Source organism: Carya illinoinensis, chromosome 2, assembly GCF_018687715.1.
Source record: "Carya illinoinensis cultivar Pawnee chromosome 2, C.illinoinensisPawnee_v1, whole genome shotgun sequence".
In the NCBI taxonomy this organism is placed as follows: Eukaryota; Viridiplantae; Streptophyta; class Magnoliopsida; order Fagales; family Juglandaceae; genus Carya; species Carya illinoinensis.
This window is the reverse complement of record NC_056753.1, coordinates 7,136,896-7,160,801: the sequence shown is the minus strand read 5'-3', so window position 1 is coordinate 7,160,801 and position 23,906 is coordinate 7,136,896. Positions and strand designations below refer to the sequence as shown.

Sequence of the window (23,906 nt, the reverse complement as noted above, 5' to 3'; positions counted from 1 at the left end):
GAATGAATGAGTAAGAATGCATACAAGATGATTGATAAAAAGCTCAATAGAGCCATTGGTAAATGTTTTTTTTTTTTTTTTCATTTTTCTTCTGCAAGTGGCTCTTCCATTTTGCAAGTATTTTTAAGAACTCTATGTGAAATGCTTGTAAAAGGAGATAGCAATGAGTGTAAAGGTTACTGGGTGAATGAATGAGTAAGAATGCACACAGAATGTTTGATAAAAAGCTCAGTAGAGCCACTAGGTTTTTCTTTTTTCTTTTTTGTTTTTTTTGATCGGGTCGTACAGGTTCGACCCGATAGTCACCAAACCACATCTGACAGAAAAGACGAACTATAAAGCAATGATAAATGCCTTAAAATTCGAGGGAATGTTGCAGTTAACAGTAGTTCATAATACTCATAATCATAGCCTCAATCCACATAATTCTCGATTCTTTCGATATAATAGAGAAGTGAGTGAGTCCATAAAAAGAATCCTAGATACAAACGACTTGGCTAGCCTCCGAATGAATAAAAACTCTAACTCTCTTATTGTTAGTGTGAGTGGATTCGAGAACCTCTTATTTTCAGAAAATGATTGTCACAAATACATCGACAAGGCATGACATCTACAACTTGGGAAAGGTGGTGTTGGGGCGCTTCGAGAGTATTTTTGTAGGATGCAGTGCAAGAATGACGGCAATGATAGATTTAGATAATGACGGGAGATTAAAGAACGTATTTTGGACAGACCCAAGTAGTAGGATAGCCTACTAATATTTTGGTGATGTAGTAACATTCGACACCACATACCTGACGATTAGATATGGGATGCCCCTTGCACCCTTTGTTGGTGTAAACCACTATGAGCACTCAATTCTTTTAGGAGCAAGGTTGATTTCCAGCAAGTATACAGAGACTTTTACATGGTTATTCTAGACCTGGTTGTAGTATATGACTGGTATAGCTCTGAAAGCTATTATCACAGATCAAGACTGAGTAATGAAAAATGCAATTGTTATTGTCTTTCTAGAAAACCGATATAGATTTTACTTGTGTAATATACTGAAAAAAGTCTTTGAGAAACTTGGCTCCCATGATGCCTATAAAAGTAGGCTGAAAATTCAGTTGATGAAATATGTGTATGACACTCAAAGTATTGAAGAGTTTGAGAATTGTTGGGAAGAGTTAATTAACACGTACAACTTGCATGAGAATGCCTACTTGCAAAGTTTATGTGCTGAGCAAGGGTATTAGGTACCGATATTCCTAAAAGATTTTTTTGGGGCTAGAATAAGTACAACCCAGGGAAGCAAGAGTATGAATACTTTTTTTTACAGTTATGTTCATGCGAGGACAAACTTGAAAGAGTTTTTTGACCAATTTGACAATGCATTGAGAAAGAAAATGGCGCAAACTTTCACTCATTTAACTTCACAATTCTCTGCATATCTAGATCTCCAACCGAAAAGAGATTTCAAGAGTTATACACGAACACAAAATTTAGGAAAGTTCATTAGCAAGGTATGAGTGTGCTCAATATAGATCCAACTCTACTTAAAAGGGATGATGTAATAAAAACCTATCTGGTAGAGGATGAAATTCATGTTGAAGAGTGTGATGACCCGCTTTTGAGTGTATTTTCGCTGAAATAGTTGTTTTTATTTTAATTAATATATTAGTTATTATTTTAATTTATTTGCGTTTTAAAATTGTTAGTTTTTAATTTAATTGATGTTGTGTTTTATTTCTTTTAATTGTTTACAGTTTTTAATATCTTCGCGGCGGTTTAGTGTTGTTTTTCCCGGACTGAGGATTAGACCTCGTCTTTTCCCTACATCTCTTTTCCTTTTTCCTTTTCTTTTTCCTTTTTCTCTTTTTCCTTCTTTCTTTTTTTCCTTTCTTTTTCTTTTTTTTTTCTTTCTTTTCTTTTTCCCTCTCTCTCCCTGCGTCGACCCCCCCGGCCTCTCTCTCTCTTCTCTCTCCCTCACGCCGGAAGCCTCTCACCCCCGATCTACCGCCGTTCGGCCACCGTGCGGCTCACCGCCGGCACCGTTCGGTTCGTCTCCCTCCGGCGCACCTCTCCACCGAAGCTCACTCCCATCCGGCCGGCCGTTTGGCCGGAAAGCCTCTTTAAAGCCCGCACGGCTTTGGCTCCGATCCGCCGCCTTCGCTCCACCTCCGGCCACCATTTCTTCACCACTTCATCACCGGTCCCTTGCCGTCCTAACCCACCTATTTCCGGCCTCCAACGACCACCGGAATAGCTCCTACGAGCTAGCTTTCCTTTTTTGGAAAATCTGGCCTCTTTCCGGCATTTCTGCCGCCACCCACGGCCAACCACCACTTCCAATAGCTTCACAATCATCCCTAGATCATTCCCTATCAATCCCAAGCCCTAGTTTGTCCCCGTTCAAAAGTGAGTTTTTCACAACCCATGGCCATAGTGAATTTTCACTGTGACGTTGCTTTTTCTCCGCCGTTTGCAAGGCCGCGTGTTTTCTAAAATTGCCTTATAGCGCTGTAAGTATTTTCCAAACCCTATTTTCAGATTTAAATATATATTGCTCTTTCAATAATTTATCTGCTGGTTGGTTGATTCCAGACTGAGTCCGAGGAGTTCGGGGGTCGGATGGATGGAGGACGGAGTTACTTGTTTTATTGATTTATGTTGGTTGGTTATTTTTGTGCATTGATATGGCATTGCATGGTGCATGCACGTGTGTTTTTGTTTAAGTGTGAAAAGCCTGTTTATTGGCGTAAGTGGACTTACGAGTGCATGTGTATCACGACCCCAAGCCGGGATGGGGTATTATCTCGGTGGAGCTCCTCTGGTCACTCGGGAGCGGAATAAACTGAGTGACGTCCCCTGGGTTGTCGCTGGGCGACGACGGGAGCGGGGGCTAGGGGTTGCTTGGCTACGAACCGGGCATCGCTCTACGCACCGACTCCGTGGCCCTTCGCTGGTGAGGGCTAGAGGATGCTTGGCTACGAACACGCGGGGCATGGAACTGGGCATCACTCGTTAGGTGTCACATGCATGGTGGTACTCTGCGGTGTGGCACTGGAGCCAGGGTGTGCGGATGACCCCTAGGGGAGGTCATGGTGCATACGGATAACATGGATTCTGGTTTGTGTCGGATAAAGGCCAAATGTGACTTTTGGCGTGTTTTTTGGAAAGGATGTGTTTTTGGGCCAAATGGATTTTTTTGGCGTGTGTGGAAAAATCGTGTTTTATGGGCTTTGTGCATTGGGCATGTTTCATGCATATTGTTTGAGTTATATGTATTTTTATCTGGTAGTGTTTGGGTTTTACTTACCTGCGGTACCATTTTTGGTTCCGTAGCTTTTGGTGCAGAGTTTGAGGACGAAGAGGAGGAGGCTGAGCCCGTGGATGCGGCTCCGCCGGGTTGCTGATGCTATGCTTTATATTTGGTTTAAAACTGTATTTGTGTTTTTGTAATATTTTATTTATGTATGTTTTAAACAGCTGGTATTACGTTAAGAAAAATTCTGGTACTAAGTTAATGACTTTCGTTATCCGCTACGTGTTTCTTTGTGCACATATGTTGCTTTGCACACACTTGGCACCCGTCGATAGGATGGTGACCCGGGTTGTCACCATCCGGACGTCTCGATTTCCCCGTGTTCGGGCGTGGGGATTTAGGGGCGTCACAAAGAGTTTACTAAATTGGTTAAACATTTTGTGGACTTTAATGAGAAAGACTGCAATACAAAGTGTTCATACGGTTATTTAAGATGATGTGGATACTATGTTGGCATATTCTAGCCATATTCAAAGCTAATCAAATAAAATCATTGCCAGATAGATACATTTTAGATCGATGGATGAATGACATCAAAAGGAAATACACTTTAATCTGCAGTAACTATGACGTAGGGAATCACAAGCCAAATGCTAACAGATATTCACATCTATTGAATATATGTTATCAGATGATAACTCATGCAGCGGGTTCCAATGAACACAGTGAGGATACAGTCAAAAGTTACATGCAATAATTGACTTATATCGTGACAACCAACAAACCCCATATATGACCCAAACAGGCTCCAATGTTGGTTTTACGACATTTGACACAACTTCAATGAAGGTATCATACAGGTTCAAATATTCCAAGAAGAAAGACCAAGAAGAAAGTTGTGCTCGTTATAGTTGGCAAGTGTAGTTAAAACTTTGTAATATGTAATTCACAAGTTGCAGATTTGAATATAATGTATTAGAACATGAAGATTTATAGTGTACAGGTTTTGGTTGTATTTGTAGTTTACTTTCTCAAATAATTTCCTTGCCAAATAATTTGAGAAGAGAGAACTTTGAACTTTTTCCAAAAGAGGCTTACAAAAAATAATATGCAACTTCTACTGCAGACATACATTTTCATAGATTAGGTATTCCAAAATTTTTGCCCCAAAACTTTTGGAGAAAATTTTGGTTTAAAAGTAACCTGGTTACACATTCAAATGTCTCTTTTGCACATGTTCATAGATTAGGTATTCAAATTTCTTTTTTGCCATTCCAAACATTAAACAAAACTTGTAAATCCACCAAATAACCAGCCATTTTGAACAATCCCTCAAAACACATGATATCCATTACAAAAGTGCATACTCCACAGGATAGTATGCAAATTTGAAATGTGGAGTATGCAGATTTGAAAATCAAAACTATTGCAACACATTATACCTTCATACTCCACAGAATGATATTTATTACATCCACCTTCACAACTCAAAAGTTCATATTATCACATAGCAAAAGTTCTGACTAACTTAGACTATTAACTTGCAGTGTATGACATAACCTAAATGCTATCAAATAACTTGTGATACAATCCAACATCACTTAGATACTACCAAGTAACATGAAACAACAATGGAAAAAACCCAATACACCTGGAGAGCAGTGTGCTTGAACGCCTTATTTAAACTTGTTGTTGAAGAAGTACCAACCCTTTCTTCAAAATCTCCTCGTTTCTATTGGATAGCATAATCTCTCTCTTCTCGATCTCATATGTTCTCTTTCAGAGCTGAATCTCCCTTTTCTCGATATCGTCAAGTATCTTGTCAAGGTATTCCTCCTTCCTTAACAGTTCATTTTTTCTTTTCAGAAGTTCTTGCTCTATGTCTTGGACTATCTGCCCACTTGAAATAATTGTAGTATGGTAATCCATGATCATTTTATACATACAAGGAAAATGTTAGATGTACATAATATTGTGTGGGACTATCAATACATAAATTAAACATTTAACAAATATTGTAGTTATCTCTATGTTGTACTTTAGACACCCTAAGAAGGCTTGTCCAGGATTTTTTGCAGTATTTGAGTATCTCAATGTGACTTCAACCTTACAGAAGCACACTAGTTAACTCAAAGTATGTTTAACAAAAGATGAAGAAGATATTGATGATGATGATATTCTAACCAAAACTAGATTCACAATACAATAATCTAAACAACAAGAAAAAAAAAATATTTTACTCGGAAAAAATGGTTATGACCAAAATTTGATTATAGGAAATACTACCAAGCAACATACTAGAATTTATTCTCTGCAGTTACTTGATAAAAATTTTACTACCAGTTTACATACTTGATGATTTTAAAATATCAATAGCGAAATCACCCATTGCTCATGGCCCTAATGCCAACACATCATTTGGAATAATAAGGATCATTTGAGTTGGCAGAAATTAAACTAAAAGAGTCAAAAACCCAATCCACCAATTAGGGTCTTTGCATCTGGATCCTATATGCAATGAAGATATGAGAATCAGGGAATAAGGGAAAGTTAACTTGTTACCCTCCTTCCTAATCCTGTAGTCCCTTGAAATTTCAGTTATATAAATTGAATGTATGTGCATCGAAAATTAAAAAAAATAAAAATAAATAAATATCTATTCACTGTCCATTTTGACAAACATAGCAGAGACATCTTTATAGGCCATGATATTATTGCTCATGGCCTTTATATGCAATGTATTAAGAGCTTTAAGAAACTGCATGCAGAAAATAGTGTATATGGAATGCATTTTTTTGTAAATTATACATATTAATAATATGACAAAAGAGCTAACCTCAACCAAAACTGTATTAATTTAGACTACCAAAAATTGAGTCTATTGTGAGTCCATAATCAAGAATATAAACAGAAATAATTTAATAGTAGCTAACTTCAATCAAAAGATGCAATAATTGGATGATTCATTAAATTAAAACACAGTAAGGTGACAATCCAAACCAGACAAAATTTATTTACTTCAAAGATCTTGCACACTCAAACCTACAAATGAAACAATAAATCATTAAATGTGAGCTCTGCAACTTTTAAGAGTGGTCATATAAACCAAAGAGCCTACTAGATTATAAATCATTACTTTTCAGAGTTGAGTGAGAGAGCTTACCAAACTTTCAACTTCTCAACCAGTCATTTACCCAATGCCCATTCGTGATGAACAAGAAGGGGTTGGGAACAAGAATTTCGAGATGAAAAGGAAGGATTAGGTTAGGGTTTGGGTTTCGGGATGAATAGGAAGAAGCTAGGTCAGGGTTAGGGTTTCGAGATGAAGAGGAAGTGGCTAGGTTAGGGTTAGGGTTACGGTTAGACTTAGGGTCAAATGAGGAAATGGGGAAAATGCATAGGGATGTGAATGAATCCGTATAGTGAATGCACTCGTGCAGTCAAACACAAAGATCTCGAAGATTCAAATGTGAATGAATCCGTGCAGTCAAACATAGAGATCTAGAAGATTCAAATGAATCTCTTGGGTAAATCAAAGAAACAGACGCAGTGCAAGGAGTAAACACAAGCCAATCAATCGAAACAAACCCATGAGATCAAGCCTTGGAGATGAAGGGATGCATGAAGGGGAGAAGCTTCAATTCGAATAATGAAGGGAGAAGATGGGGGAAAAAAGGGTGAAAAAGGTAAGCCACGGGGAGAAGGATAGGGAAGGAAAACACATCGTTTGACATTTTGAATAAAATGAACCGTTTCATTTGTTTCTATGTGGATGCCGGTTGCACGGTGATTCCTCCAAGTGACTGCAATAAGATTTATTCTATAAAAAATGATTGAAAGGAAAAAAAAAAAAATCAAAAAGTGCATTTACCCTTGTTAGTACATCCTCAGTACAAATCCTCGATTCTAGTAACAGTATCCTTTTCAAGTCTCTCCAAGGAAGGCCCACATACATATGTTCTATGACATAGGATCTATGTCTAACACTTATAGGCATGTTTATTTCAATTAGCAGACAAAAACAAGTCAAAAAAAGGAGCATTTCGGTGCTAATGAGGAAAGAGCATTAGAGCACACATAAGAGTAATTGGGAGTGGTCCCTAACTAGCTTTCACATTTGTCGGTAGAGTAATATTAGGAATCGGCTCTAAATAGACAAGTTTCATAAAGATCTTTTGTAAAAATGTAGGACCCACTCAAAAAGAAAAATATTTCTTATACTTTTTTATGGTGGGGTTCACTTTTTCACAAAGGACCTACGCAGGACTTGTCTACTAAGACCTATACAAATCATTTCGTTTATCGTTTTTGCATGGTTGGAGTACCGACGTGTCCCATGACAGTGCTCTCAAAACCACGTGGGACCTACAGACTAGTAGACGTTGCATAGCCATCACCTCAAGACACAATACAGAGATATTTGGAAATGGTTCCCACATTTCACCACCGAATCGTCACATCGGAAGTTTCCTCGTGGTGTTTCATTATTCATCCAACAATAAAAGTAGAAAAGAATTTACTTACCCAACATCTTCAAAAAATAAATTATAAGATTTGATTATTAAAATTAGTTGTTAAGAGCCGTTAGTTTTGGCTTGGGCACAAGGGTGTCTTGAAATAGACTTAAGGTAAATAAACTTAAGGTCAATTTGAGAATACAATTATTGTTAGATATTGTCAAACTACTTTACTATTTTTTACAAACAGTTCAATATTATTCACTACTATTTACAAACTATTTTACTACTACTCACAGATAATCTGAAATACTCTTAGCATCTAAACCGACACGGCCAAGAATTGACAAGAGTTAGATTTGGGATGGAGAGGAGGGATTTTGGCAAAAGGTTATTCACAAGAGGTTTCCTAGTTTCTGTCCTAGTTGCAAGTTGCAAGGGCATGTTATTTCTTCACATAGGCGTATAAAGTCTCATGTTGAAGAGAGTGAAATGATCACTTGGGTGAGAGAAAAGATGGCAAAACTTGTTTATGATAATCACTCATGTTCCAAAGGGATTGAAGAGTGTAAAGTTTTGGATGGGCAAGTTGAATTCCATTCTAATCAGTTGTGGAAGAGACTTATAAATTTGCTTTTGTTGAAGAGAATGCCCCTGTTATGCAAACAACCATTGAGAGTGTTAATGAGTATTTTTCGTCAACAAATCGGATGAGGAGAAGGATCCCCTCCCCCCCCCCCCCCGGGGCATTTTGAGCTGCGTTCTGAGGTGGCATTGTTCCCGGGTCGGCTATCTGTGGGCCCTAGTATGCTGGGCCTAGACGAGATTGTGTGGGCCCTCGGCTGATTCGATGCGGTTGTACAGAGTCCGTGCGCATGGCCATGGTGGTGAATAGTAAATAAATGCAGGAAAAATAAAGAGAGATAGACACGTAGATTTATGTGGTTCGGCACTGGGCTTACATCCACGGGAGTTTGGGGAGGAAAAAATCCACTATAATAAGCTTAATTTACAGTCTCTTAAGGTCTTTCATCCTCACTGTACAATAGATTTCATAGATTTCTCTTCCCAGTCTGAACACTATCTCAGGATCTCATGTCTAGAGGTTGAAGAAGCCATCCACTGAAGCCTCTTAAGAAGTCTACCCGAAGAGTTCCTCTGACCATCCCCCAAGTCATCTGTGCCCTCTCCTTTTATCTCTTTCTTTCCCTTCTTTTATGCCATGTCACATTTCCTCACGTCTTTTCATTCTTTTCCTCCTACAAGCCTGACATTGCTTTGCTTTCTTTCTTTCCTCTTCCCGTCTTCCCTCCCTTTTTTCCTATTTTGTCCTTTAGTAAAGCTCCCTTTGGTGGACTTAGGCTTTGAGAGCCCATGTGGGCCTATGGTAAAAACCACCCCTAGCAGAAAGTGTAGACCCTATTGTGAAGTCTGGTGATGATAATGTTGTTAAAACTACTCCCATTGATAAAGTTGTGCAATCTATTGTTGAAAATATGGCTTTGATTGGAAAATTCTATACTGAGAATATCTTCATTCCTTCTTGAGGATTGTGGAAATGTTGAAAATGTTGGCTTAGTGATTGATCAGGACAATGGGATATCGATAATCGATCAATAATTCTTTTGCTGCCTTAGCAAATGAACTACACTAGGACGGACTCGTCGGTTGATATTGTCTTGGGTGATATTGAGAAGAGCAAAATAATTTTCTTTGATTCTAATGCTATTTCTAATTTTGTTAAGAAAGGTTAAAGAATCATTAGTCATTGGGGTAGTTCCAAAGACTATAAAATCTCAAATTTTCACATAAATGGGAATCTTGATGGGAATGTCTGCCTTTTTGTCAAAGTGAATGTCATGGTTTCACTTTTTGACTCTACATTGTAGTTTTTATTTTTCTCAACAAATATTTCCAATTCTATCTTTGTTTTTACAGTGGTTTCTTCTAATTGATGTTCTGTTTTCGAAGAGATTTATGGCTCTCTCTCAAATATGGTAACTAATGATATGCCATGGGTGATATGGGGGACTTTAACATCATTAAAGATGAAAGATACAGAAACACCTTCGATATCTAAGTCAAGTGAATTGCCTACTAATTTTGGTAGAGTAGAAAATGAGGTTTGCAAACCTCATAGACTAGCTATCAACGGATATATATAGAGTGATGGAGGGGTCCCCTTTGAGTCTTGTAACCACCTGATCTTTTATTTGAAATCAAATTGGGGGCTCATCAATTGAATTTCCCTTGTCACTTGTAGTTCATCTTATCCTCAAGCCCCCCCCCCCCAAAAAAATCCCCTGGGGGGGGGGGGTGGTTAATTGGGATCCCTTAGCCGTTAAGACTTTGTTGAGTTCTTATCCTATATGTGACAGAGGTCATTATCATGGTTTGTAGTATGTGCGAGGTAGTGGTCCAAGGCCTAGTTGTATGGGCTCGGCATTTGGGTTGCACAGTAAGCCCATCGAGCTTGATAGGGAAAATTAGACCCTTCCACCTCCCTTAAGCATTCTTTCAGGGCTTGAGTGCTAAAAGTAGTTGACTGTCCCTAAAGTTTTTCTGATTTTAGACCCATTGGCCTATATCAAGTGGCTTACAATATTATGTCTAAAATCTTAGCAACCTGACTTGTATCTCTCATGCCGAAGCTCATATCTCCACAATAAGGTGCGTTTGTTGAAGGAACACTGATTTAAGAAAAGATTGCTCTAGCTCAAGAGCTCACTAACAACTTGTCCAAGAAGATCATAACGGGAATGCCATTTTGAAGGTTGATACGGTAAAGGCTTTTGATAGAGTGGACTAAGATTATCTCACCTGCGTGCTACAAAAGTTTGGATTTAACTCTTCCATTGTATCTCTTATACAACAATGCTTTATGTGGCTTAATTTTTCTGTTGTGTTGAAGGGAACTCAAGCAGGCTATTTTCGTTTCAGAGGACTTCGGCAAGGAGATCATTTGTCCCATTTTTTATTTAGTGAAGAAACTCTAAGTAGAGGATTGAGTAAGCTTGTTCAAGAATCTGTAATCACTCCTTATTCTTTACCAAGGGGTTGTAGTCCGTTTTCTCACATCCTTTTTGTTGATGAGTTGCTCATCTTTGCTAATGGTTCTAAGACCAATTTGCAGGACTTGATGTCTTTCATTCTTTGTATAAGCAGACCTCGGAATAGAAAGTAAATCCAAGCAAGCGTGTTTCTCTTTTATGGTCGATCAAAAGGGGTGTTATTTGAACCTTTATGAGTGAAAATCAGAAAGAAAGTTTGGGGCTAGAAGAGTAACATGCTATCCACGAGAGTAATATGGTGTTGTTCCTTTTTTATAACAGCATACAAGCTTGTGGTATCCCTCTAGTTTCCGGATGAAATTTGTGTTTTACAATTGAGGAGTCGGATATTCATGTACTTAGTTCTTTCTCTTTTGCATAATTCATTTGTGCTTATTTTGCACAGATCTTTGGACTTTCAAAAGTTGTGTAACTATGAGATGAAGAGATAAACTTGGTACATGATGGTCTTTTTGCAATAATGGCAGTAAGATATCTTTCCTTGCACATATGGCTCCATGTTTTCTTCTACACGACCTGATGATTTTGTTAAGCCAACCCCTGTCATTATTTGGGAAGTTACAAAATGGCTACATGAAATAATTTCTTCATTAAACCTACAAAAATGATACCAAACAAGATCCTTCCTATCTTGCATCATGTAAAATCACAACTCATCTTAAAAGTTTAAGTTAATTGAAAGAGGTAAATTTTATTATTTATTTTATATCTTAATACTCTCCCTCAGGTGTGGGACAGACTCTTCCTTAATGGGTAGCCCAACACGTAGAATATTTAATTAAATGTAATAGAGTATAGAGTCAGAATTCAAATTCAAGACTTTTATTTTGATATTATGTGCAATCATTACTTATTCTAAAAGTTTAAACTGATAGAAAAAAATAGATTTTATTATTTATTTTATATCTTAACATATCATTACACATCTCAAAGATTGAATTAATAAAAGTAAGGAAATCATTGCTGGTTCATTGGATGTTTTCTCATTCCAGTAAAATAAAATGGAACATAAATGGTGCCTCAAAAGGAAATCCGGGGCTTGCTAGATGTTGTGGTGTTATTAGAGATCATCATGGATGGATTTACTAAAATTTCAGTTTTGCGGAATGGCTTGATGCTATGTTACTAACTTGGTATTCTTGACCTCGCACTAGAAACTAATTCCTTAATGGGTGGTAACTCAGTTCCAGCAAGGAAAACAACTGACATGGTAGTTTTATGAGCTTTGACACAACATTCTTTCTTTATACAATTTTGGGTCATGCTAGGGAGACCGATGGTGTACTGATCATCAATTATTTTATTTTTATTTATCTTTTTTTTTTAATATTTAAGAAAACAATAAAAAATAAAAAATAAAAAAATCAATTTAATACATTTCTTTACATATAAAAAAAATAAAAATTCACCTATTAGTACAAATGCCTAGCATTTCTCTACAATTTTATATCCTTTAAGATATGTCACATTTTTAGAGATGGCAATGGTGTAGCAAACGGATATGCAAATCTAGGGGGCGTTGGATTAATGTGAAATCACCACTTATTTTAAAAGCTTAAACTGATAGAAAGATATAGATTTTATTATTTATTTTATATTTTAATACTCCTCCTCACATGTGAGTCAGACTTTCTTTCAATTGGTGGCTCAATACGTGAAATATTTAATTAAATGGATTAAAAGTTTAACTTTTAATTTTTATCACATCTCATCTCATTTCATGTATATAACTAAACGGTAAAGTTGGGCAACAACAATTCATAAAAAGAGCAATGAGATTTCCACTTTTTGTCTACCAACACTCATTCCAAAATTGAGCATGAGGAATCCTTTAATGGTTCCAACACAACTAGAAACAACACTAATAATCGGAGCCCAACACAATTATTTTTCTCAATGCAATGGAGAGGAAAGATCCTACAAAGTTGGGTGTGCAAGGAAATTATTAAAAGACCCGACCATTAATCCAAAAAATTTTAAGACTATTGTGTCAAGGATACGTTACCATAATCATCTCCTTAATATTTGGCTTGACACATTATCCTTAATTCTAGTAGTTTACTTGTACAGTTTATTCTTTCCATTTATGTACATTGTAATTACCAATATATAAATGAATATACTCACCATGATAACTGGTGGTGATTTTGCAAACCCTTACATGGTATCAGCAGCCCTCTCGGATTAACCTCCACCGATCCACCTTGCTTCAATGGCTGCCGAAAACTCCTCACCCAACCTTCTCCCTTTCAACACCATGATTCACATGGTGACTATCAAACTATCCTCCTCAAACTATCTCCTCTGGAAAAGTCAGCTTATTCCTCTCCTTGACAGCCAAGAACTTCTCGGCCATGTGGATGGCACGCTTGTTCCTCCTCCACGTTTTGACCCTGTTGGCTCTCAGACACCAAGCATCAAGCACTTGGCGTGGAAGAACACAGACCAGCGTCTCTTAAGCCTCTTGCTCTCCTCTCTCACGGAGGAAGCCATGGCTGAAGTAGTCGGCCTCTCCACCTTACGTGAGGTCTGGTTAACTCTTGAAAACACATTCAGTCACAGATCCAAGGCTAGAGAAATTCGTCTCAAAGACGATTTGCAATTGATGAAACGTGGGACACGTTCGGTCACCGAGTATGCTCGGGCATTCAAGGCCCTTTGTGATCAACTCCATGCCATTGGAAGACCGGTCGACGACACTGACAAAGCCCACTGGTTCCTCCGAGGACTAGGATCGGAGTTCACTTCTTTCTCCACAGCTCACATGGCGCAAACCCCTCTGCCCACTTTCATCGACTTAGTCTCCAAGGCCGAAAGCTTTGAGCTTTTCCAGAAATCTCTTGATTTTTCTGGACCATCCCCTGCTGCTTTCACAGCCTCAAATCGTGGCCATCAACGCTCCCATTCCAGAAATTTCAGTCGGCCACAACAGGGCCGAAATTCCTCTTCTCACCGTGGCAATGGTCGCTCGAGAAATGGGCAAGGACGCCGACCACCACGCTGCCAAATCTGTCGGCAAGAAGGACACTTTGCTGACCGGTGCAACCAGAGGTATGCACGGGGAGGAGAAGCTGTCGGCAACACAGCTCACCTAGCAGAGGCTTTCAACGCCTCCTGCTCTGTTACTGGGCCCAAGCCCAATGATTGGTACCTGGACACCGGGGCTTCGGCCCACATGACACCGGATCTCTCCACTTTGGATCATGCCAATAATTACACGGGTAAGGATAGTGTAATTGTCGGGAATGGTGCTTCCCTACAAATTACTCACACTGGTACAATCTCTCCTACCCCAACCCTTGATTTATTGGATGTTTTAGTTGTTCCCCGTCTCACAAAAAATCTTCTCTCCATTAGTAAATTAACATCTGATTTTCCTTTCTCTGTTACATTTACTAATAATCTTTTCTCTATCCAGAATCGTCAAACGGGAAGGGTGGTGGCAACCGGTAAACGAGATGGCGGCTTATATGTGCTAGAACGCGGCCACTCTGCTTTTATTTCTGTTCTTAAAAATAAGGCTCTTCATGCCTCATATGATTTATGGCATGCTCGTCTTGGGCATGTGAGCCATTCTATTATTTCTTTTTTAAATAAAAATGGCCATCTCTATCTTACCTCTTTATTGCCTTCTCCTTCATTATGTGACACATGTCAACTTGCTAAGAGTCATCGTTTGCCTTATTCTCGTAATGAACGTCGCTCATCTCATGTATTAGATCTTATTCATTGCGATATTTGGGGTCCCTCCCCCGTCAAGTCAAATTTGGGATTTATTTATTATGTGATCTTTATTGATGATTATTCCCGGTTTACTTGGCTATATCCTTTGAAATTAAAATCTGAATTTTATGACATTTTCATTCACTTTCAAAAATTTGTGGAAAACCAACATTCCACTCGCATCAAGATTTTTCAAAGTGATGGTGGTGCTGAGTTTACAAGCAATCGCTTCAAAGCACACCTTCGCACCTCGGGTATCCATCATCAACTTTCTTGCCCCTATACACCTGCTCAAAATGGTCGTGCCGAAAGAAAACACCGACATGTGACTGAAACAGGCCTGGCCCTCCTTTGCATCCATTCCCGCCTATTACTCCATCCAGATCTAACCCGTGTGTTATTTGTACTGATCCCGTGGACGAGTCTTTGCAGGTTACTGACTCTCTTGCAGGTCCCTCTTCTCCACCTCCGGAGTCTCAATCCCCTCCTATTTCTGATGCTGCTCCTCCTCCAGCTCCTCCGTTGGGTTCTCATCCGATGGTCACTCGTGCTAAAGCGGGCATTTTCAAGACCCGTCATCCGGCGAATCTCAGTGTTTTAGGCTCCTCTGGACTTCTCTCTGCTCTCCTTGCCTCCACTGAGCCCAAAGGATTCAAGTCTGCTGCTAAGAATCCTGCCTGGCTCGCTGCTATGGATGAAGAAGTTCAAGCTCTGCAACATAATCGGACCTGGATTTTAGTCCCTCGCCCCGCCAACACCAATATTGTCGGCTCCAAATGGGTGTTTCGGACCAAATATCTGCCTGATGGATCCATTGAACGCCTCAAGGCTCGTCTTGTGGCCAAAGGCTATACTCAAGTACCTGGTCTTGATTACACTGACACTTTCAGTCCTGTTATTAAGGCTACTACTGTTCGTGTTGTGCTCTCTCTTGCTGTCACCAACAGATGGCCTCTCCGCCAACTTGATGTCAAAAATGCCTTCCTCAACGGCACTCTTACTGAAAATGTCTATATGGAACAGCCCCCTGGATACATTGATCCCCGGTATCCGACTCATGTTTGTCAGTTGAAGAAAGCTCTTTATGGCCTTAAACAAGCCCCTCGTGCCTGGTTTCAGCGCTTCAGTTCCTTTCTTCTCACCCTTGGGTTTTCTTGCAGCCGTGCCGACACCTCTCTTTTTGTCTTTCATCAGTCCTCTGCTACTATTTATCTGCTCTTATATGTTGATGATATCATTATTACTGGCAACAACTCTTCTCTTCTTGACAGCTTTGCTTGCAAGCTCAATTCAGAGTTTGCCACAAAAGACTTGGGCTCTCTTAACTATTTTCTTGGTTTGGAAGCCACTTCCACTAGTGATGGTCTCTTTATCAGTCAGCTGAAATATGCCCGGGATATTCTGACTCGCGCCCAGTTACTTGACAGCAAGCCTGTTCACACTCCTATGGTTGTCTCTCAACATCTGGCTAGTGATGGCACTGCTTTCTCCGACCCTACTCTCTACAGATCTCTAGTCGGTGCCCTCCAGTACTTAACCATCACTCGCCCTGACATTGCTCATGCTGTTAACTCTGTTAGTCAGTTTCTGCATGCTCCTACTACTGATCACTTTCTTGCAGTCAAGCACATCTTACGTTATGTTAAGGGCACCCTTCACTTTGGGCTTACTTTTCGCCCTTCTCCTGCTTCTGGTGCTCTTGTTGCTTACTCAGACGCTGACTGGGCCGGTTGTCCTGATACTCGTCGTTCCACTTCTGGTTACTCTATTTATCTTGGCGATAATTTAGTTTCTTGGAGTGCTAAGAAGCAACCCACGGTTTCTCGTTCCAGTTGTGAATTTGAATATCGTGCTCTTGCCACTACTGCGGCTGAACTTCTTTGGCTCACTCATCTCCTTCGTGATCTCAAGGTTCCCATTACTCACCCGCCTCTTCTCTTATGTGACAACAAGAGTGCCATCTTCTTGAGCTCCAACCCCGTTTCTCACAAACGGGCCAAGCATGTTGAGTTAGATTATCACTTTCTTCGGGAACTTGTTATTGCTGGCAAATTTCGCACTCAATATGTGCCCTCTCATCTTCAGGTGGCTGACCTCTTCACCAAGAGTGTTTCTAGACCTCTCTTTGAATTTTTTCGTACCAAGCTTCATGTCTGTTCCAATCCGACGCTCAGCTTGCGGGGGGGTGTCAAGGATACGTTACCATAATCATCTCCTTAATATTTGGCTTGACACATTATCCTTAATTCTAGTAGTTTACTTGTACATTTTATTCTTTCCATTTATGTACATTGTAATTACCAATATATAAATGAATATACTCACCATGATAACTGGTGGTGATTTTGCAAACCCTTACATATTGGATATTAATTTAGTTAAATCTTTAACTCTCAAGATTATAACAACATCTAAATTGCATATTAAAACAGATGAAATGAAAATGTTAGTGGATTTCGGAAAAAAGCAAATTAAGAGTTTGGCTCCATTTTAATAGATTTTAACCAACTACATACTATTTTTCAATTGCATGACAATTCAGTTTAGTAGGTCATGTGACTCAATATGGAACAAAAAATACTTTATTTATCTTCTCTTATATTTTAAATGTGTTTAAAAATAAATATTATTTTTCTAATAAACATCCCTAAGAATTGAGATTTTCTCAAGAAAAATATTATATGAAATAAAATTACATAAAATAATATATATAATATTAGTTTGCTTGAAATAAAACAGAAAAGTTTGCTTAAAATATGGGATAGCAATAGTTTAATTAATTTACATTAAAAAGCAAGATTTTCTACTAGATCAAGTAATTTCCTTCTGAATAAAAGTGTGACTAACAAGGCAAGTAATTTCCATAATTCTTGTAAGCGGTTTCTCTTTGTAAGAGTCGTGAATAAAATAGTAAGGAAAATTATTTTCATCTCTTGAGTAATATTAGGTACAATCTCTCTATAGACAAGCCTCATATAAGTACATCTAAACATTAAACTCTCAAATTATTAAATTCATTTTAACTTAAAACTTTTTTGCACATAAAACTCACAATCTTTTTTAACTCAACATCTCTTTACACGTAGGACTCACAATCTTTTTCAACTTCACAAATATACATCTAAACTCATTTAAACACATCTAAACTTATCTTAGGTGGATCCAAACTCACTAAACCATCCCAATTCACTACTATTAATAAAGAACTCAACTAATCTCAACTCAACTCAACATTCAAACAAGACCTTAAAACTAATTTTATAAACTAATATGTTTAGATGTATTACGTTAAATTTACTTTATAATAAAAATAATTTTGTAATGTAATGTAAGTCACGTTAGTTTGTGAGTTTTATTTTGTAAACTAAACATTTATCTTATACAAAAAGTAAAATTATAAACAATTGTCTAATTATCAACTTATAATTGGATAATAGGATAAAATAAGATGGTTTTAAATAAAAATTAAATAAAATATTATTATTATTTTAAAATTTGAAAATGTTAAATTGATATTTAAAAAAATTAAACTGTTTATTATATTTTATGTAAAAATTTTAAAAAATATAATAATAAAATAAAATGAAATAAGCTCAATCCAAACAGCACGTTAGGGTCGCAATTGAGTTCAATAAATGCTCTCGATAAAATTGATAAGAACCGAAATTCAACTTGTCCATGAACAGGTTAACTCTTTTTGCACTTTTAGTGTAATTATAAAACCCAAAAAATTACAAAAAGAAAAGTGAGCCACAATCGTGGATATGAGATAGGGAAGCAACCAATCAGAAAGCTGAGTTTGTCCACGTGTCGCACTCTGGATAACCAAACCAACTGTGAAGAAAATCCCCCAGTAAAGTCAGCAATTGGAGGCAGCGGCTCAGAACCGCATCGGCATAGCCCATCAAGTTTTGGGGATAGAGATAGACATATCGTTGGCTGTTCGATAGTCAATCGTCATCATCATCAATGGCAGCAGCACCAGCATATGCGACTGCCTATTCTAACACCGCCGTCTTAGTCCCTCGCCTCCACACCACCAAACCCACCGTTCGTTGCTCTGCCTTGCCTTACCTCCCGCCTCGCTCTTCCTCCACAGCTTTCACCGCGTCTACTAAGCACTTTTCAGGTATTTCTTTATTATTTTCTTTGTACATAAATCATAAATGGGTGATTTTTAATTTTATTTTATCCCCCACCCGTTTTTCTTCCTGTTTGAGTAGCTATGTGGTTGGTCGTAGCTTATGCTAGAGATACGGGTTTAATTATCGGGCACTGGAGGTAAATTATGATCCCAAGGCTCCGGCTAACTTCGTCTCATGACAATTAGTTGGCTCCACTGAAGTTCTCAATTTATGTAATCTAAATAATGTGAAAAGATTAGAGAAGTTATATGAAATCTTGTTTTGCTTTTCATTACAAAAAGCAGGGTTAAAGACATGGAAGTCATAAGTTCAGGGGTGACGAAGTGGTTCACGAAGTAACACAGCTTTTTGAATGTGTGCGTAGTTTAGAGATAGCGAAAATGTTTATAGAAGATAGAAATTTGAAGTAAATGTGGTGGGAGATAAGTTGGTGGATGGAACGGGCATCGGTGGGTTACAAGATGGGACAGATCTAAAAAGCCAATCCAAGTTAACTATCTAAGGTAGGTGTCGAGATGATGAGGGAGTAGAACCTAAATGCCCATGTTGCAATATGTAAACAAAGGTTGAAAATAAATTAGAGCATCAGTGCATCACAATACTACTCTTTTTTGGAACGCATTTATAAAATTGTGTGCAAGACTTGTAAAGTAGGCAGTGTTAATGGGCTTTTGAAGGGTGAGTTGCTTTTGCGCTTTCTGTGTCTAACTTTTAAGAATTAATAGTTGGTATTGTAAAACTAACTTTCCAAGTATCTAGAATTGAAAAGGATTGTTTAAAAATGTCTAAATTGTATTCTTGACTTTCTTGTTCCACTTTCATCCAGAGCCCCGTAGGTCTTCTCTGCTTCAGGTCAGAGCCTCTTCTTCAGAAGACACGTCTCTCGACACTGGTGAGCTTTTCACAGGCTTGAAGGAGAAGGTGAGAAAGAAGCAAAGCTGGCATTTGTACTACTGAAGAAACTTGACCTGTTTCGTACCATTTCCTTGTCACTAATAATACTTTTTTTGATTGAGTAAAGAATGCCATGGTATTAAATGGTTTCCTTCTTTGTTTATAATTAGTGGGATGCAGTTGAAAACAAGTCAACAGTACTTCTCTATGGAGGTGGGGCAATAGTTGCCGTTTGGCTTTCTGCAGTTGTAGTTGGAGCCGTCAATTCAGTCCCTTTGGTAGGTCCTTTCTTTTGATACACGTGCTTCCATTTTCTTAAATTGGATTGTATCTTGAGGATTCATGCAATTCAGGTCCTTAGTTTGCTGATTAATTTTGCAGCAAATAAAAATTATTTTTGCCTCCTCTCTCTCTCTCTCTCTCTCTCTCTCTCTCTCTCCATAAAAGACAAAAAATGTTTTCTCATTTCAAATTTTATTCAACCCTGACATGATTTTCTCCTCTTTTCTAGCTTCCAAAGATTATGGAGTTGGTAGGACTAGGATACACAGGATGGTTTGTCTACCGTTACCTTCTCTTCAAGGTAAAACTGACTACAACATTTTTCTTGCTTTATTTTATTTGCACAGATTGTTCTGGTATCTTTTTGGCCCAATTAGATAGGCTCTGTTGCACTTTTTTTAATTCCTTATGCAGCCCATTATCTATTGCTCAGGATTTGTTTTCCCTTTGAATAATTAGAGCTTTAATCATTTTATTCTTAATTTGGGTGAACAAAATCTCAGTCTCAAATCTTAACTAATTTAACAAAGGAGAAGAATACAGAGGATGCGAAAACCTGTCTGAGGGCTTAATATGTGGCATCTTATTATCAGCACATCTTATGTTTTCTTTATGACAAACAATCACTAGGGATTGGCTCAAGTTGTAAGGGTTTTGGTCTTGGGGGATGTTTTCCCCAAGTTTAAGGTTTGAATCCTTGGGTGCAAACAATTTATTTCTAGGGATCACGTCCTATCGGTAAAAAGCCGATAATTTACTTATTTATGTGAAGTGAGCAGGCTACACGGATCCAAGGTTTAACCAGATAATAGACATGTTACATTTACATGGTTCAGGTGTTCCTCATCATAAAAAATATAAGATAAGCCTGTGATTTTTCATGATGCTGTAGCTGTTGAACGGCTTTATCTTTCATTAGCGCAGAAAATCACCTCTCGCTGACAAATGATATCATTCTTTTTCTTCAGTCAAGCAGAAAAGAACTAGCTACAGATATTGAAGAATTGAAGAAGAAGATTGCTGGAACTGAATAAATTCATACGGTTTGGTGTTTCTATTGGTATCATGTAATTCTTGTACAAGAGGCAATTGTATCCTGTATTGTAGAATAGCTTATCCATCAGTCGTAATTACTCTTGTGTTTACCATGTTTTGTTCATCAAGAAAGACTTGGGCAGCTTTATGTTCGGCTCTAGATCAATGCAATTGTAGCAGCTCTTACATCCGCTATGCTATATAAGCTCTTTACGCATGGATTACATACTTAACATGGGGCTGATAAAGACATGATCATCGGTTCTCTGATTTTTGTTATTCTTAATGATTCGAGACAATTTATGATTTAGCATGGTATTATAACAAAAACGGTTCAGTTTGATGTATTGACTTCATTTCAACTCACATGTAAAGAGGAGTATTAGAATACAAATTAAATGATTAATTCATCGATTCTCATTGATGCTTTTAAGACGAGCAATGATTTTTTAGTTTGAAGTTGTCTTTTAATGTGGGAGAAAATGTGGAGGAACTCCACATGATTATTTTCTCTGTTGATTTACCTTCTAAGTTCTGTATGTTGAATTTTGCTTCCAAATGCTTTTTAAGGTTGACCATTGCAGCCCTAAAAGACAAAAGATGTATGCAAATGAATTGATCAGTTCTGACAGGAAGCAAAATTATTATTTTTTTAAATAATTGAATCTCTAAGTCAGGATGGTCGTTATGCGGATTGATCTTCACCATAATTAGTATATAAAGACATGTAGGTAAAGTAGGTAAACAAATAATTCATACTTCGCAATAAGATAATCATATAAGAGAAACGTACATTGGAGTTTGCAAATATAAATTTTATGAGACTAGAGGCAACTTCGACCATGGGACAACAAACTGTTGATGAATAGTATTTTGTCAGATTTTACTATTTCATGGATAGCATCGATGACTTCATTTTCTTGCTACATTCTTATTTGTTACATTCTTTTCCTCTGGGATTAAAAATCTTCACCGAGGTAAGAATAGGGATCTTGTGCATTTTGGAAAACTTCATTACTGTGAACAAGGCCTAGTCTTAGGTGTGACTTTAGCTAAATTTTAATGGGGACTCATTTCTTGTTTGCCAACTGGCTGAGAATGCTGAGGAGATTTGAGATGTCTCATTTTGCAATAGTGCTTCTTTCAAGAGGTATGATAGATCTGCTTAGTCTTGACTTGGGTTTCGGCCATGACTGTCTGAAGTCCTACTCTCTCAAGAAACTTTGTTTGGTCTTTTAATGATGGTAATTCTTTCTAAGCATGTAAAATTATTATGTGAAACTTGAATTGATCCCAACATTTTACATAAAATTTCCGAATACAAGTATCTTGTTCTTTGGCAAATTTTCATTTTAGAATCATGGGACTTTATACTTGAGAAATGGAGGGAAGCAAGAAATTAGGAATCATGTTTGTCAACCTGGAAGAGAGTTGAAAAGTGTCTGATGACTTCAAGTAATTCTTTCGAGTAAATTTCCATGATAGAGCCACAAATGCTTCACCATCTTAAGATCATATCAATCGAGAATCTCATCATCTACATAAAAGAGTTGTCAGAATTTGCAAACTAAGAATGAGAGTAAGCCCTTGTTTGGGTACACAAATCATCTCATCTCAAATTTCCTTTCCAAACATCACTTAAACACAAATATTTTTTAATTTCAAAATGATTTATTCTATTGTTTTCTCTCTGGTACCCTTCCATTTTCTCCTTTAAGGTTCATATTTGCTCTGTTCTGACACCAAATATAGAACTAGAAGCTAGAGAGGTTGAGAAAGGGCTGTAGATCTGATTCAGGAAGTTCAAATCTCATTTAAAATTCTCCAAACCACCCACCCAATCCACAGCACCTCAAATCAGATTGAAATGATTCAAATAACACAACAATAGCTTCAAATACAGAGCAACTTCAAAATTTATTGTCGCAAGAAAAATTGATTTTGGGTATCCCTTCTAAGAACCAACATTTGCAACCATCTTGAACCTATAATCAATGCCAATTTTTACACAACATGTTCTGTAAAAAAGACTAGGAGAGAGGTCAGATTGGTAGTCTCTAAATGAGAGTGAATACTGACTAAGAAGCCCCTCAAAGGAGCCTAGATGACAAAGAGTTACAGATGTTCCCTCAAGATGGACTTCAGCCATAGTCTTATCTCAATTCTAGTAAGAGCAAAGTAATATTGAAAGAAATAATGAGAAGAACTCTTTTCTTCCTAACATTGTCCGCATAGAAAAATGGATTGGAAGTAAAAAAATACGTTCAATAGAATCTACGAATGTAAGCATCATGAACATCTTCCACTCGTAAATGAGCCAATATCTCTTTCTTTTCTTTTCTTTTTGTAATTAAAGATGCATTAATATAAATCAAGAACACAAAAGGCGGGGTTGAGGAACCCTAAAAAAGACCTAGTTAGAGTAGACACATTACATGACATTAAAATAAAAAAAAATAAAAATAAAAAAAGGTTGACAATGGACAAAATAAATTGGTCTGAGTTCATGTTCTTTGCTAACTAAGGAGGAGACTGTCTAAGGCAAACGTTTCATGTAGTCCAATTGTGGATTTCATCGCTGCAATTTGAGGTCATAGTTCACAATAGGACTCTACAATAATCTATGATGGTGATTTTGATGGAGCTTCCCAATTTCTTCTTCTTTGGATCATTAGGGAAAATGAGAACATAATTGAATAGAATGAAGTAGGCTAATCGAGACTTCGGTAGCAAACATAAACATACACAACACAAAATAAAAATAATATTAAAAAAATATATATTCTAACACTATTTTATTTTATTTTTAACTTTTATCTCAACTTATCTCATCTGTGAAAATAAACGAGACCTTAATGGTTAAAGAAGTGTATTTTAATGAGTTTGTGATTTTTTTAATTTTTTAAAATTAAAGAGATTTAAAAAATGCATAAAAAAACACAAAAAATAAAAATAAAAATAAATTTTGCTATTCATTATCCTACGCACTACACTTATTTATATTTTTTTAATATTTATATTTTTAAATTAATTAAAATTTTCTACTCATAAT

General features: G+C 37.4%; 1 protein-coding gene across 1 annotated transcript; it reads left to right on the top strand.

Annotated features, from left to right (window-relative positions):
- The first annotated feature begins 18,361 nt into the window (after positions 1 to 18,361).
- LOC122299427 (protein CURVATURE THYLAKOID 1A, chloroplastic-like) lies at positions 18,362 to 21,197 on the top strand. The gene is made up of 5 exons (XM_043109706.1): positions 18,362 to 18,627; positions 19,470 to 19,564; positions 19,708 to 19,815; positions 20,049 to 20,120; positions 20,788 to 21,197. The coding sequence occupies exons 1-5, from the start codon at positions 18,468 to 18,470 to the stop codon at positions 20,851 to 20,853; spliced, it is 501 nt and encodes a 166-aa protein (XP_042965640.1). The 5' UTR covers positions 18,362 to 18,467; the 3' UTR covers positions 20,854 to 21,197.
- The last annotated feature ends 2,709 nt before the right edge of the window (positions 21,198 to 23,906 follow it).